At 35.1% G+C, this 16,050-nt stretch overlaps 1 protein-coding gene across 18 annotated transcripts in view; it reads right to left on the bottom strand.

Annotated features, from left to right (window-relative positions):
* ROBO2 (roundabout guidance receptor 2) overlaps nt 1-16,050 on the bottom strand; it is a 1,626,757-nt gene that overhangs the window by 146,674 nt on the left and 1,464,033 nt on the right. For all 18 annotated transcript variants that reach the window (XM_073891915.1, XM_073891920.1, XM_073891943.1 and 15 more), the window contains one exon: nt 12,269-12,407. In XM_073891915.1, the coding sequence (XP_073748016.1) occupies nt 12,269-12,407 (139 nt within the window). The remainder of the gene's footprint in view (nt 1-12,268; nt 12,408-16,050) is intronic.

Below are 16,050 nucleotides of genomic sequence, written 5' to 3'. Positions count from 1 at the left end.
GTTTGAATCCCACCTTGCTACCCACAGGACCTGTGACCTTGAGCACAAGGATGCTCATTGTCCCTAAGCTTCAGTTTCCTGCACTGTTAAAATGGGGATTCATACTTCAAGGCTGTTGGGAAGATTAATTATAACTAGCATAAAACCAGTGGGCCCTCAAAAAAATACAGTGTTTTGGGGGCGCTTGGGTGGCTCAGTCAGTTAAGTGTCTGCCTTCAGTAGAGGTCATGAGTCCAGGGTCCTGGGATTGAGCTCTACAATGGGCTTCCCACTCAGGAAGGAGTCTGCTTCTTACTCTACCTCGTGCTCTCTCTCTCAAACAAATAACAAATATTTTTTAAAAATACAGTGTTTGTTATAATCTTAATATAATTTCCTTTGGGGAGCCTGGGTGGCTCAGTCAGGTAAGTGTCTGACAATCTCAGCTCAGGTCTTGATCTCAGGGTTGTGAGTTAAAGCCCCACATTGGGCTCCATGCTGGGCATGGACCCTACTTAAAATAAGTGAATAATATAATATGATATGATATAATATGATGTGATAATATAATATAATTTCATTTAATGATGAATTTTTTTAGGGGTGCCCTGGTTCAGTTGGTGGGGAATGCAACTCTTGTTCTTGAAGTTGTGAGTTTGGGCCCCATGTTGGGTGTAGAGATTACTTAAAAATAGAATCTTAAAAAAAAAGATGGATTCTTTCAGTGTAGTAGTTTACAGAGTGGACTTGAAGGCTAGAGTGTCTGGTTTGGTTCAAGTCACTCTCTACCACTTGAATTTGCCCCTCAAATTCTTCCTTTGGTAACATAAGAATGATAATAATACATGTTTCATGGGGAAATTGTGAGGATTTAATGATTTCTCTACATGTGAAGCATTTGCAAAATTAGCTAGTACTTCCTGAATCAATTTTAAGATACACATTTTTTCTATTTTAACAACTCTGACATTAGGAATCATTTTCCATAGATGACATATCATATATGATCTGGCATTTTTTTCTCCTTAACTCAGAGAAAAAGTACTGCCGGATCTTGCAAACAATTCCAGCCTGAATTCAGTGACATATGATATTATTATGTGATTACAAATAGTTGGGTTAAACAAATCTTTTGACTTCCATATTTATTAAAGACAACACCCATCATCCAAGTTATAAACCTCAGTATTACTTTTATCCCTTCTTTTCCCATGAATCCTGACATAGAATGGATCTCTTAAAATATAAAAAAAGCTTTTCTTTGTATTTCCAGTTGCATTAATATCCATATTTATGTGTTCATAGGAAATAACACACTGGAGTCCCCTAACTACCTTTTAAACAACTTCCTCCCAGCCATGCCTACATCTGTCTAAACATTCTCTATTCCAAACTCTCCCACATAAAATATGGGAATCAATTTTTTAAACATAGAGCCAAAGCTACATTTCTATTGAATGTGCTTCAGTGAATCCCTATTTCATAGTGTGTTCAGTATAAACACTTTATTTGGAATTAGAGGCTTTCATAATAAAGCCTCAACTAACCTTGTTGGCCTTAAGTGCCACTCCACTCCACTTCAGGCACAATGAACCACTAATTGTTGGCTTATACTTTCTACCACCAAATGTTTTTCATTCTGCTTCCATATTGCTTGGAATATCCCATCCTGCTTGGAATATTCTTTGCAGCTCCACTTAGGAGAATTTTATTCTACTTTTCAGACTCATCTCTAATGTCACATGGGACTAAAACAGCTTTTCCTTTCTGAAAACCTGAAGAGTCTTATATATCATACTTTTTATATAGTTTGCCTTATTTAATAGTTAATGTTTTACATATCTTCTGTTAAAATCCTTGAGAACAAACTCATCCTTTTTTAATCTGTTGCACTAACAACACTAAAAATGTCCAATGAATATGTATGATTATTTTTGAATTTTTGAAATGTAATATTTTATTAGTCTACATTAGAGATTTTTATTATTCCTCTGAGAGAACTGACATCGTGCTATAAATTGTGCTCATAGTAGGATAAAAATATTTTCTTTCTCTCTCTTTATAGAATTTCTCAAATAACAGTTAAGAGTCCTGATCAACTTTTTCGTTTTATTATTTGTGGTATAAATGTTGAACAAAACTCTTAGAAAATGTGGATTAATGGATGAAATATTTATAGTTTTCATCAAACATTTTTTATAACAAGTGCCATTTGTTACATGAATTGCAGTGATGCAGAATACTTAACCAGATATTCTTTATAAAGGCTCCAAACACCTACACATTCAATGAAATTAGTTGAAAGGTATTACAGTAACTTTTATAATTGTTAACAGTCACAATAATCATTAAGAATGACTGGTAAAATTTCTACACTGAGATCTTATCACAGGTCTACCCCATAGATTTATATCATGAATCACCTTCTCAGAAGAGACTTCTAGTACTTTAATTTCTTGACAAAGGTACACTGTGTCTCAAAAGCAGCAACCCACCCCCCCCAATCCCACTGCCAAATATGACCTTTGAGAATGAAACTCCAATGAGTTGACACTATGCACCAACTAAAGTAAATTTCTCCAATAATTATGATTCTACTCTATGGAGTAGGGTATAATCTTACAATGCTTTGAAAGTATTTGTTTTTTGTCTCTTATCTCTGACAACTGTATCTCCTTCACACACTAACAAAAATATAACTCTCATTCATCATGTTATTGTAATCCTAGGTCTCAAGTTATTCTTTGTGTTTTTTATTTTCCTTTCTCTTTCAATTCATACCAGTTGACTTGAATAATTGGGTTGAGAAGCAACTTTTCCAGAAGGACCATTATAAGAAATAATAATAGTTATAACAATAATAATAGTGATGATGATAGCCCCACACTTTAGGAAATATAAAGTCTAGAACTCAGTCCTGTCAGCCAATTCGTAACTGTCCATAGAACTGTTGATAATCAAATATTATCAAGAAAATATAAAATAATGCTCTTGTAGTAAATTCAACCACTGTCTGAGTGCCATTAGGCGATGCAGATGAAAAGGTGAATTAAATTATCATGCTCTAGAAAAGTCCTTGGTTCTAGATTTATATACTTTTTACTATTTAATTCTCACAGCAAGTATTTCTTCAGCTTCTTTCATGTTCTCAGGGACTTCATTTTCATTTCAGAAACAGCGTTAAGAAGAGCACAAGAATATGGGCACCGGGGTGCTCATTTGGTTGAGCATCCAACTCTTGGTTTCTGCTCAGTTGCGGTCTTGGGGTTGTGGTGTCAAGGTCTCAGGGTCTCAGGGTCTCAGCCCACACTGGGCTCCCCACTCAGTATGGAGTCTGCTTGTACCTCTCCCTCTCCTTCTTTCCCTCCCCCTGTTCATGCTTGAGCTCACGCACTCTCTCACTAAAATAAATAAATAATAAATAATAAATAAATAAAATCTAAAAAAGAATACAAGAATATATTAAGTTAAAATATTCTATGATAATAAAGACAGAATTGTTTTAAACTTTGTTTCAATGGGCAGTGGGAAGTAATGATAATTTTTTAAATCATGCATACTTATATGATATACATTACTGATAAGTGCCATTATGATACAGGTTATAAATCATTCATATGTACTTCTTTACACCAATGTATTTTGTGACCATCTGGTAGGCAAGCATTACTAAACTGTCTTTTTCTAATCTTTAATCCTAAATGGAGAATGGAAATAATTGTTTCCACCCAGCACCTCTGGTTTGTTGTCAAGAGTGTGGGCTTTGGAGCCAGACATCCTAGATCCCTTACCAGATGAGTGACTTTGTCATACTTACCCTCTTTTTGTCTCATTTCTTTATTTGTAATATGGAAATAATAATAGCATTTATATCATAAGGTTGCCATAAGAATAAATGTATTAATGTTAAATGCCTAGCGTAGGTCTGGTATAGAGTAAGCACAATGTAAGCATAATTTATTAATATTACATTTACAGAAAAGGAAAATGCATTAAAAACAAGTCTTTTGAATCAATACTAGCCTTTTCCTAAACAAACCTAAATAAGCATTTAGGGTCAAAGGCAATTCTGAATTAAAAAATATGCCCAGATGTGCATAAAAATCTGACAGGATATATGCAAAACATACAAAGTAGTTGTCAATGATATATGGGTATACAGTACTTATACTTTTCCTCCTTAGGTCCATCTATCTTAAATTTCTGGGGTTTTTTTCCTCCTATAAAATGTGTTATTATACTTGTTAAGATGTTCTGAGTTACGGCCATTCACAGAATCATACCATTTCAGAATTTAAAGGCACAGAAGCCATCCCATCCAACTTACACATTTTGCAGGTGTGGACTCTGGTACTCAACATATTATGTAAATTATTTAAAACAGCATGATGCATTTTGGCATAGCTGGGATAAGATTGTTAATCTCCTAGATTCAACTTTACCTTGTAGGCCCACATTGCAATTACAACTTATTAAGAAGAACAACAGCAAAAATCAATTAGAAGTATATCTTAAGAAAAACCCCTGGGTGATTAAAAATCATCTAAGTGATTCTAACCACAAATTGTCATATGAAGGCAAGGATTTGTGTTAACATGGTCAGTTAAAGAACTTTCTCCTTTTTTATATTTGTTTACAGTTAACATAAGAATCTAGGTACTAGAAAGTGTGTCTCCAATGGTGAATATCCAATATATCCACCTGTGGCTTGATACAGTGACTATGTCTTGGTAAGTCTTTGACTTGTCCTATAATTTGGACTAAGGTAAATGTTGCTGTAGTCCTGACCGCTGTCTAGTGAATTCTCGAACATGCTACACTTTGATGGATGAAACAAACCTGCTGTGGCTCCTATGTTGGACAACACCCATATGCCAATGACAGGTGGCACTCAGGCAGATCCTTTTGCTCTGCAAACTGGCACCTGGTCTTGGCTCTGCCTCGACACAACACAAGAAGAGCTGCCAGTTAATGGTCATCTTTGACTTTGAGGCATTTCATATTCCAAGTGTGTCCCAGATTGTTAGTTGACCACTGGCCAGAGCCCAAATTGGATGCCAGTTCCTGCATTGTTCCTGAGCTGAGATTCTCAACAGATGGGCCAATGTGGTCACAGGATGGGGCAACTTGCACTCCTCAATATATGTGGCAATTAGGTTTGTGTTAACAGCAACTATTAGCACCTATTTGATGAAAACACAGAGAAAGTACCATTTTGGCATCCCTCTGAAATTGCTAATTAATCCTGTTTGTAAACAAAATCTATATCTTCAACTTCCAACAAAGTAACTTTGACCTGGTCCAAATTTAGATTTTCAAAACACTAAGACACTTTATGTGTGGCTTATGAAATTGGTCTAAAAATTACCCTTTACATTAATGCTGTATGGTATTCCTATAAAGTTATCCATAATACAGTGTTTTTAACTGATTATCTAACATTTTATCTCAATATAAAATTTGTAAGTGGCTCAAGTCCATAAACAATTAATAATCACATAATTACAAAGCCCATTAGTTTAAAATTCATATTTTATGCTGGACAGATTCTAAATCAAGTCCTGGCCCTACCATGTATTAATACGTGTGACTTTGGAAGCAAGTTATTTAGGCTTCTATTTCCATATCCCTCAAATGCGGAGTCATATTATTCTAGAACACCACTGAAAATAACATAATTAACATGTGAAAGCATGTGACAGATAGTATGTTTTTCAAAAATACTTGCTTTTATTTTTTTCATAATCTTCTTACAAAAGTGATGGTTTTCTTATTATGAGCAGACAAATGATATAGTAGAATGTGTGAAATTTGAAAGTCCCAAGCCAGATATCTTATCAAATTGGGGCTACGATAAAATATCTGGATCATGCACAATCTTCCAGAAGTAGAAAAATTGGTGATAATCTTCAGGCTTTGCAAACTGGCTGGCAAAATTTATAAATAAATCTATATGATTTAAAAGAAAAAGGGATACTTATTAAATCAATAGGATTTTATGTGTTTCTATAGAAATTGGCCAAAGAAAGAGTATCCATAGAAATTGTATACGCTATATTTTTTACCTTTACTATATTTCCCTTATAGTTTTCTATATAACTAATAAATGCCACCAATCAGCTGAATTTATAAAACTGGAACACTTGGTATGTATATTTACAGTGCTTTGAATTAGTTATATCATTTTAATAACCCTTTGAGTTAGAGTGGATGGCATAATTATTCACCCTATACAAATGAATCAAAGTGTAGGTTAGTCATTAGTCCCACGGCATTGCTGGTCCATTTCTTCCGGATGTAAAACACAGAGTTTAAATAGCTTCTTCAAAGTCATACTCCTAGTTAGTGGTAGAGAAATCTGTCAAACACCATTTCCAGAACATGGGAGTATAAGTAAACAGATAAATGATTGAACAGTGTCAGAACAAGCCTAAAGTCTAACATCTCTGGCAAAGGCCTAAACATTCTTCATGCTATTCGTAGCTACATTAAAAGACCTCTCAGTAATTGTGCATGTAGTTCTAATTTTTTTTTTCCAGACAGAAATGGCTAAGGCATCTGGATAGCTGAAAATCATAGAGTATTCACTGATACTTTTCTTTTTATTTCTAAACCTTAGGGATCAATCCACTTTTCGGATGTCACATATCATGTTTTATATACATTATTTTTCTCCTGCTTTCAGTTCTTTTCCTTCTTTAAAAAAAAAAAAATAATTGACCGATCATGACCAGCCTACCTAATCAGCATGGTTATTTATCAGGAGCCCAAATTACCACATGTCCTTGAAGCACACACTGTATGGCAAGAAGGCCTATCTCCTCAGCAGGGTGGCCAAGCACCTGTTCAGCATCTCTTCATCCCAGAAGCACGTGCTCTAAACAATGGAGCTTCAAAACAATTAATATAAGAACATTTTCCAGGGCTAAGTGAAAAGAGCCACTTAGTGTAAAAATGCTACAAAAAAAGAGAATTACAAGTGGTTCTATTCAGTTTCTTTTCTTAAGGATTCATGTACTTAATGTGAATCTCACATTTCACGGAATGAAGAACTCTAAAAAATCTCTCTTAAAATAGACTTGCACTTTAGAAAAAGGAATTTGTCAGTGGCTTCAAGAAAATTGATAGAATTTTGCACCATATATCTCGCAACTCTTATTCTCTGGTCCTTTTTCTATTTTTATGAAATATTCATGAATTATATCCACTATGTGCAAGCCATCAACCGCATTTAGAATTTGCAGGCATACATAAGAATGTAAATGGCATATTTTATTTCCTTTTTGCTCTGACAAGCTATTATGAACATTCCGTTCTGTACTCTAGATCTTTATTAAGAAAGTTAGTGTCACTTTAGAGTTGGTTTAGAAAATAAATAAAAATGAAATAAAAAAATCACGGAGCTAACTATATGGTGATAAAACAAAATTATATGAATGATGAAGGATGTTAAATCTCCTGTTTGCAGTTCTTTAAAGGACTTCCAATAATTAACTGAAACACAATCTGTACTGACAGGCCCAGATAAGAAATTACAATTAGATTAATCGCACTACTCCTTAACTAATTTCTGAGAAGGGATATTTTTATTCTCCTCACTCTTATTCAATTGAACAGAATATTGTAGTGTTGGTGTATTTTAATTTAATTTTTGTTTCATTATAAATTTATTATATTCTGTTTCCTTCACATTAATACATGGTATTTTCCACAGAGCTTCAGGACACATATATATATTACATATATATATGTATTTTTATTTTGATATAAAAATATGCACTATCCCTATGGTAAGATGGAACACAGCATAAGATGAAACACCGTCTTAATATTATAAATACTGGCAACTTTTATCATATGAAACACTTTGTGGAAAGATGTGCTGAAGGCACTAGTCATCAAAAAGAGTATTAATTAGCAAAAAGCTCTAGGTTTGCCTGAGAAAAAAATGTGGTACCCAAGGAAGAAACAAAAGATTACTTTAGTCCTTACTTTCTTTAATGTGTTTTGTATGAAAATACTTTTCCACATCACCCAATCTGGTTAACATAAAAAATAACCAATAACAGTATAATTATCTTGCTTTAAATGACTTTTTTTAACAGACTATCAGTGAGCATTATAAATATAGTAGGCACTTAATAAATGTAGATGATTCCGAAAAGGTATCTTCTACAATTTAAATTATGCTTAAAAAAACACAAAACCTGTGTTTTAAAAAAAATAATCATTATAAACAATAAAATCTTTCCCCTCTTTCCCCTCATCTCATTTTATTCCCACTACCCACTTTATTTTCATATTGGTATGTAAAATTCTTGCCCCTAATAGATGAGTCAATGTTCATTTATTTGAGCATACATATATTGAGACCCTCTGGAAAAAAGATATTGATACTTGACACAGTCACAAATAAAAGGAGTGACTTATTTTTTTTCTTCCTAAAACTTTCAATTCTGAAAGAGTAGCATCTTCAGAAGTTTCAGCAAACAATTAACATTTTGACAGGACCATGTAATAAGGTAAAGACTCCTTCTTATTTTGTCCCTTTGTTATATGGAAAATAGCCATCTTCTCCCTGGTTGGACATTAGGGTCATTGCTAGCCTTAGGAATTGCTACTTTTCCCACCTCACCAAAACACTCATCTAATCAAAAAAGGTCTTTAATACAACTCACCAAGGGTACATTTTAATTTTATTAAAGATAGTTACTGGGAAAGGTCAGGAGTTTAAAGGCTAAATCAAAGAAAGAGGTATATGAGTACTACTAAAAAAATACATATTTTCACAGTAAAGATAAAAAAAATATGCCCTTAATTCATCTCTGGTTTCTGAAAGTTTGGCACAGATATCTTCTTCTGTGTTGAAGGTTTAAATAGCTATCACAGCATTTCATAAATTTAAACTTGAATTGAAAAGCTTTTCTTGTCTCCAAGAGAAAAATAGTCACATATTACTTACATAGTAATTACAGGCTATGCAGCTGCCCTACAAAGCTTTACTATAAATGTGTTAAGCATGAACTACTACACAAACCTTATTCAAATTGCATTAAATGTTAAGCCAAAGAAATGTCATCCTCCACACCACGTCACACAATTGCTTCACAAGAACAATGGCTATCTCCCTAGTCTGAGACTTAAATAACGTAATAGAATCAATGTTGTTGATTTAGGTTATGTTTTGTTAAAAGTCATTACTGTTATTCCTTACCAAGGAAAGAGGTCTATTTCTCCCTCATTATTCATAAGTGAAGCTTATGTTAATGCATACAAATCTAAGAATGAATAAGCCTCTTTGAAATACCATTTAAAGATTGAGAATTCAAGAAAAAGTACATGGCTTCTATCATGATAAAAATATTGACCTCAATTTCTATACTGCACTGATCCTTACTTTAAGCCTTTCTAACATACAATTTAAAGCTTACACAGCATTTCCATTTGCTTAATACTTCAAAAATATTTAGCTGGTCACACAAAGCACTGTAGTAGTATCATGCCAGTAACAGAAAAATAAAGAGGCCAGAAACCTATGACAATGTTTTAGGGAAAGTTAGTGGAGGTAAGATTTCTCAAAATTTCAACCTTGTCTTTCGAGGCCTTTCTATTATCCATTCTAAACATGTAATATTCATACTGTTCTTTGATTTTTATTATTTGAAGTCTGAAGCAAATGAATTTGGTAAGATTGGAGAATATTGTGGCAACTAAAGGTGTCAGGCTTATGATCTAACACCTAAAGAAATCTGGGAAATCAAACTGGGCTTGATTAAGTTTATTTTATCTTAATTCAAAGACATAGACCCATTAAAATGCAACACACTCGTACAACTTTCCATTTTTGAAACATTTGTGAACTGAATCTTTTTTAATGATTAAAAATGTCAAGATCATAAGGGATGTTCTAATGGATATCATGTAACCTCTGATATCATGTGACAAAGGGCATTCTTTGTGGCTTTCTTCCCTAACACCCCACAAAATCCAGTCTAATCATGAGAAAACATGAAACAAATTCAAGTTCGGGGAACATTCTATAGGCCACCTGGCCAGTACCTCTTAAGACTGTCAAGATCATAAAAACAATGAAATTTTGAGGAAAAACAATGAAAGATTGAGGAAAGATAGAGAAAACTGGGGAAACATGAAAAATAAATGCAATATTCTATAATATCCCAACTAAATACCCTAGATTGGATCCTGGAGCAGAAGGAAGACATTAATGGAAAACCTGGTGAAATCAAAAGAATGTATAAACTTTAATCATTATGTATTAGCATTTGTTCATTAGGAATGGCAAATGTTTCATCATAATGTAAGATGCTAACAACAGGGGAAACTTAGTATCAGGTATATGGGATTTCTCTGTACTATCTTTGTAATTTTTCTATAAAGCCAAAAATGTTCCAAAATAAAAGTCTGATTGTTTGTTTTTAAAAAATGGACAAGGCTGGGGCACCTGGGTGGTTCAGTCAGCTAAGCATCTGCCTTCGGGTCAGGTTATGATCCTGGGATCCTGGGATGGAGCCAGCGTCTGGCTCCCTGCTCAGCAGGGAGTCTGCTTCTCCTTCTCTCTCTGCCACTCCCCCTGCTCCTGCTCTCTCTCTCTGTGTCTCTCAAATAATTGAATCTTTAAAAAAATAGACAAGGCTATTTACTCCTAGTAACTGAAAATTAACCTTCATCTATACTAGGCCAAATTTTACTATATAATTCATCTCTCAATCTTACATCAACATTTTAAAATTACACATTAAGTGCTCTCAAACTTGAGGAAAATTATTGACTATACATAGAGGATAGACACTAATAACTCAGCTCCATAAACTCTTCTTGCTTTTTAACCTGCTTCTCCACTGAGAAGGCTTGAGGAACCTAACATTCACAAACTCCTGTAACAACACTCCTTTAAAATTAGATGTCTAACAGCAAAGTGACAAAGGCAACAGCCTATTATTATGATGAAAAATTAACCAAATTAAAAGTTTCACTTGTTTTATTCCTATAGATTGCAAAGAACCTCTCACTGACTATTTAAAATGTTTGGTCCATTTCTGGCCAGTGTTGTTGATGATAAAACTTTAGAAAATATAGTATCAGAGGCTTAGGGATAAATAAATCAAGATTTTGAAATGAATGCATACATTCAGAAAAGCATCCATAGTGGTTGCTAGTGAGAGCAGATAAAAGGCAACTGATATCTGTGAGAGCATGTATAATTTCAGTTGAATGAAACCTAATTTCTTTCTTTCTTTTTTTAAAGAAAAATTACAAAAAAGGCAAGATGTGAAATCTTCGGCAGATGATGACTGTAGTAGGTGTGATGGTATAGTTTCAGAAGGTGAGACTAGGAGGAAGACAAAACAAATCTTAGATCCCAGGGTCCTGGGATTGAGAGCCCTGTGTTGGGCTCCCTACTCAGCGGGGCGCCTGCTTCTGTCCCTCCCCCCTGCTCATGTTCTCTCTCTCTCTGTGTGTATGTCTTAAATAAATAAAATCTTAAGAAAAAGCTAGACTTACTCATTATATAGAAAAAAAAAACACTTGAATGATTCATTTGGTCACAAAGGGCAAGGTCTTGGAAAGATTTAGACAACAAAAAAGTTAAATATTCTTATAAAAGGATGAAAAGCATTTTTGTACTTTCCCTGAAGAGTTGACTGACTGGGCTTGGGGGTTGGTGATAGGAAGACTAGAAAAGAGATGGAAGAAAAGATCTCCATGAAGACATCGAGATTGAGAAAGTGACAGACGGTCCCTAAGTGACAAATTCCCTGTGTGGATAGTGATGTCAAGTATTTGCTGCTTTTTCAGCCTTGTGTTGCACAAAACTTCTGCTTTACTCCAGACCTTAGAGTCAGCTACATGCAGCAGCCTTTGCTTAGTGATGCTCTGGACAACCAAGGAAGGCAGACAGTATCCAGTGTGCAGGGAAGTATCACACAACAGAGGAGTAGTTGGAGGCAGCTAGGCTAGGTAGTCAAGAGTTCACCACGAGCAGAATGGCAGACCTGGAAGGGGCTACGTCAGGCATCTTTGATAGTTGGGGATAGAAGATGGAGTGGAGGATTGGCATTTATGTGAAGATTCCATGAAAGAGTGACCTTAAAAGCCTGGAGGACTTCAGTATATTAAACAGCAGCTATGTGGCTTGCATATGTAAAAATCGTGTGTTTGGAAATAATACACTGAGATATAAGAGTGTTTGGTGGTACAATCAGGATGTCTTTTTTTTCTAATTATTCAATGGTTATCTAACAATTTTCCACCCATATGATGTTCTTACCTTCCTCTTGGCAAGTCTGCATCATCCTTTTTCCACCGCACATTTGGTTGAGGATCTCCCTGGACCTGACAACGAAATTCTACGGCTTCTTCCTCCAGCACCACCTGGTTAATTGGCCTCCTGAGAAATGTGGGTCGTTCTTAGGAAGAAAAAAAAAAGCAGCAATGGTAAAATGAAATGAATGTTGTGCATGCTTTAAGTATGTTATAGAAAAAAATATAACTCCGTATCTCAACTATGTCTTGATAAGACCTTATGAATCCAGTGTAATTGAATAAAATAAAATATTTTGGAATAGAGAAGTAGCTATTTAACACTATACAATCTTTTGGAAAATGTTAAATTGATTTTTCAATGAATTACTGAGCTAAATCATGTAAATCCTGTCATAAAAAAATCTGAACACTGAATTCCACAGAAAGAAGCAAAGAGGTAAAAATGATTACTTTAATCTATCACAATGGCTGAGCGGGAGAATTAGAAGTTGAGACCGATGGAAAACACCTAAAAGGAAACTAATTCTAATTCTCCATAAAGAATGTTAGCGTTAACTGAAGTTAAAATAAAAACTAAAAAAAAAAAGAAAAAATGTGAGAGAAACAAAAAGTTGTGCTCTCACATATCAGTGTTACCTAAATTTTCCCACATAGGCTATCATTTCACGAGGACCCAATACTTCCATGAATGTTTTCACTTCATGTATGGACAGCTCTCTCTCTGATTTATTTTTTCTTAAATAAAAAAGCTGTCAATCTGGTTTTCTTTGTTAAGTAAAAAACACTGTTATTTTTAATTATTGTAAACTATTTAGTGTCATATATAATTTTCTAGGGCCACTTCCAATTGTCTTCTTAGTGTTCCAGAATTTTTTTTACCTAAATTTTATGTTTATTTCTCTAGTATTGTGTTTTCATTTTCCCACCCTTTATTTTTGTCGTTGTTACTTTGCACGTATCTTCCTTACTCTGCACTTCAGCACCCCTCTACATAACACTAGGAAACAATCCCTGTCCATAAAAATCTTACCATCTCAGAGAAATATAAAACAAACAGTTGTCTTACAAATCTCTAAGCATTTTCACTTCTTGTCTAGTTTCTTCCCTTTTTAATAATGGAAACATTATCATTTAAGTTTTTATTAGGACATGTCTTCAAATCATAGGCAGTCCAATAGTGCTACTTACTGAAGTAGAAAGAGAAGTCAAGGAAAAGAAAGATGAAATCCATTGGGAATTGACAGAATTTATCTGGCCATATGGCCATATTTAGTCACTTAAGACTTTAGTTTCAAATCCAATTCAAAAATGTCAAACAAGTAGCACAAAACTGAAACATATTTAACTAGAAACCTTTAAATAAATCACTTCAAATAGCATATATTAAGAGTATAGGATGGAAGTATATAATTTTATTGTCTAAATAGAGATCTACATTTATAAAATAAATGTGTAAGTTGCAAGAGACATTTTGTATTGCAGTAAAGTCAACAATCATTGGCATTCAGAAGGAAGACAACTCCATCTCTCCACAGTGAACCTGACAGTACGGATCAAAATTTTCTCTAAAATAGCAACCTGCTAATGCTTACATATCTGCACTCTGAGACCTCAAAATCCCAAGCTGTAAAACAGGCAAATAGAACTTTTCATGGAGAGCTTTTATAACACAAATTTAGAAATAATCCATAAAAACTTGGAAGGGAAAAAAAAAAAAGGCTGCTCCTAAAGATTTTAGGTAGTCAGAATCAATTAGCAGCTAAGTGCCCCCTCCCCCAAAGATGGCAGAACAAATCTGCATGTTGGATGGAATGATTTAGTATTATCTTTTTTTTTTAAAGATTTTATTTATTTATTTGAGAGGGAGAGAGAGAGGAGAGCATGAGTGGGGGAGGAGCAGAGGGAGAGGGACAAGCAGACTCCACTGAGCATGGAGACTGACCTGGGGCTCCATCCCACAACCCCGAGATCATGACCTGAGACAAAATCAAGAGTTGGTTCCTCAGCCGACTGAGCCAAGCAGGCGCCCCTATTTAGTATTATCCTTTTGAACTCAGGACACTATGTGCTCCAAACAACTATTTTAGCACTGGCTGGTTGATATTGAGCCATTGTTTCTGGCAGCAAATAGGTAACAGGATCAGTACAATATCTCTGTATGAGTGCTTGGAATGCTAATAGCACAAATGAATCATTAGCACAGAAAGCAGGATTAACTTTTTCTTTCCAATCACTTGGGGACGTTCATCCAATTCATCTAAAAGCTGCAATAACCCAAAGTTAAAAGAAAGCAAAGTTACTGTTAATATGGCTTGAGATTGAGAAATCATCTGTCAGTAGACTCTTCCTGCCCGCTTGGATTTTAATGGGTGTGTTGTGCTACAACCTAGTGTATAGAGAGAAGTCATTCCCTCTATCGCTTATTCATTTCGCACATGTTAACACAGCTTTTCCTAAGTCAGGCTTTGAGCTTGGTTTCATCAGAAAAGTGGTAGGATATGAAGCTAGTCAGATAGGGAATGGCAAGACCATGAAGGGCCTTACAGGCCATGTCTAGGAATATGAGTTCTGCCCTGAGAGTGAAAGAGAGCTCCGGGGCGCCTGGGTGGCTCAGACGGTCAAGCGTCTGCCTTCGGCTCGGTCATGATCTCGGGGTCCTGGGATCGAGCCCCACATCAGGCTCCCTGCTGAGCAGGGAGCCTGCTTCTCCCTCTCCCTCTGCCTCTGCCTGCTGCCCCTCCTGCTTGTACTCTCTCTCTCTCTCTCTGTCAAATAAAAAAAAAAAAAATCTTAAAAAAAAAAGAAAGAGAGCTCCTGAATGATTTTAAATAAAGAAGCAACATTTTTAATAACATGTGGAAAAGACTGTGTTGGCAGATCTGTGAAAGATGAGCTATATGAGAAACATGAAGCAGTGAATTAGGTCAAATGGTTTTTGTAAGAAATTATTTCAGCTTCGACTGATACAGTGGTTCTATGGATATGGAAAAGGGAAATCGGAGGGGGAGACAAACTATGAGAGACTATGGACTCTGAGAAACAAACTGAGGGTTCTAGAGGGGAGGGGGTGGAGGGGTGGGTTAGCCTGGTGATGGGTATTAAAGAGGGCACATACTGAATGGAACACTGGGTGTTATACATAAACAAAGACTCATGGAACACTACATCAAAAACTAATGATGTAATGTATGGTGATTAACATAATAAAATTAAAAAAAAAGGGGACAGAATGAAGAGATATCAGAGCTGGGTGATCAATCAGATGTGGAGGTTGAAGAAGAAAAGTCTAGAAAGATCCTCATTTCTATTTAGCAAACTGGCACAGATTGGCAGGTAAAGTACAGATATAGGGTGTGTGTGTATGTGTGTGTACACCCTTTCATCACAAAAAGATGGTAGATATGAGAAAAATGAGCACCTTATGCTTATGCCATAGTGGTCAGGTTTCTGTCAAGTGAAGTTAAATACATTCCTAATTAAGAAGATAAAGGAGGCTATTTACATAATAGAAGGGAAAAGAAAAAAAAACTTGATATCTATAGATATAGAAAAGCTCTTGGATTTAAAAAAAATGAATAAAAAAGGAACCGAAAACAACTTCTTAAGCATGGAGAAGATATGAGCCAAGATGTCCATCGACAGCTGAATGGATAAAGAAGATGTGGTTTATACACACACACACACACACACACACACACACACACACACACACACACACAATGGAATATTATGCAGCCATCAAAAGGAATGAGATCTTGCCATTTGCAATGACGTGGATGGAACTAG

This window comes from Callorhinus ursinus, unplaced genomic scaffold (genome assembly GCF_003265705.2).
Source record: "Callorhinus ursinus isolate GAN/ISIS: 27379988/994484 unplaced genomic scaffold, GSC_fseal_2.0 scaffold1, whole genome shotgun sequence".
Lineage (NCBI taxonomy): Eukaryota > Metazoa > Chordata > Mammalia > Carnivora > Otariidae > Callorhinus > Callorhinus ursinus.
The sequence above is the reverse complement of the archived record's forward strand: the minus strand, read 5'-3'. Positions and strand labels throughout refer to the sequence as shown.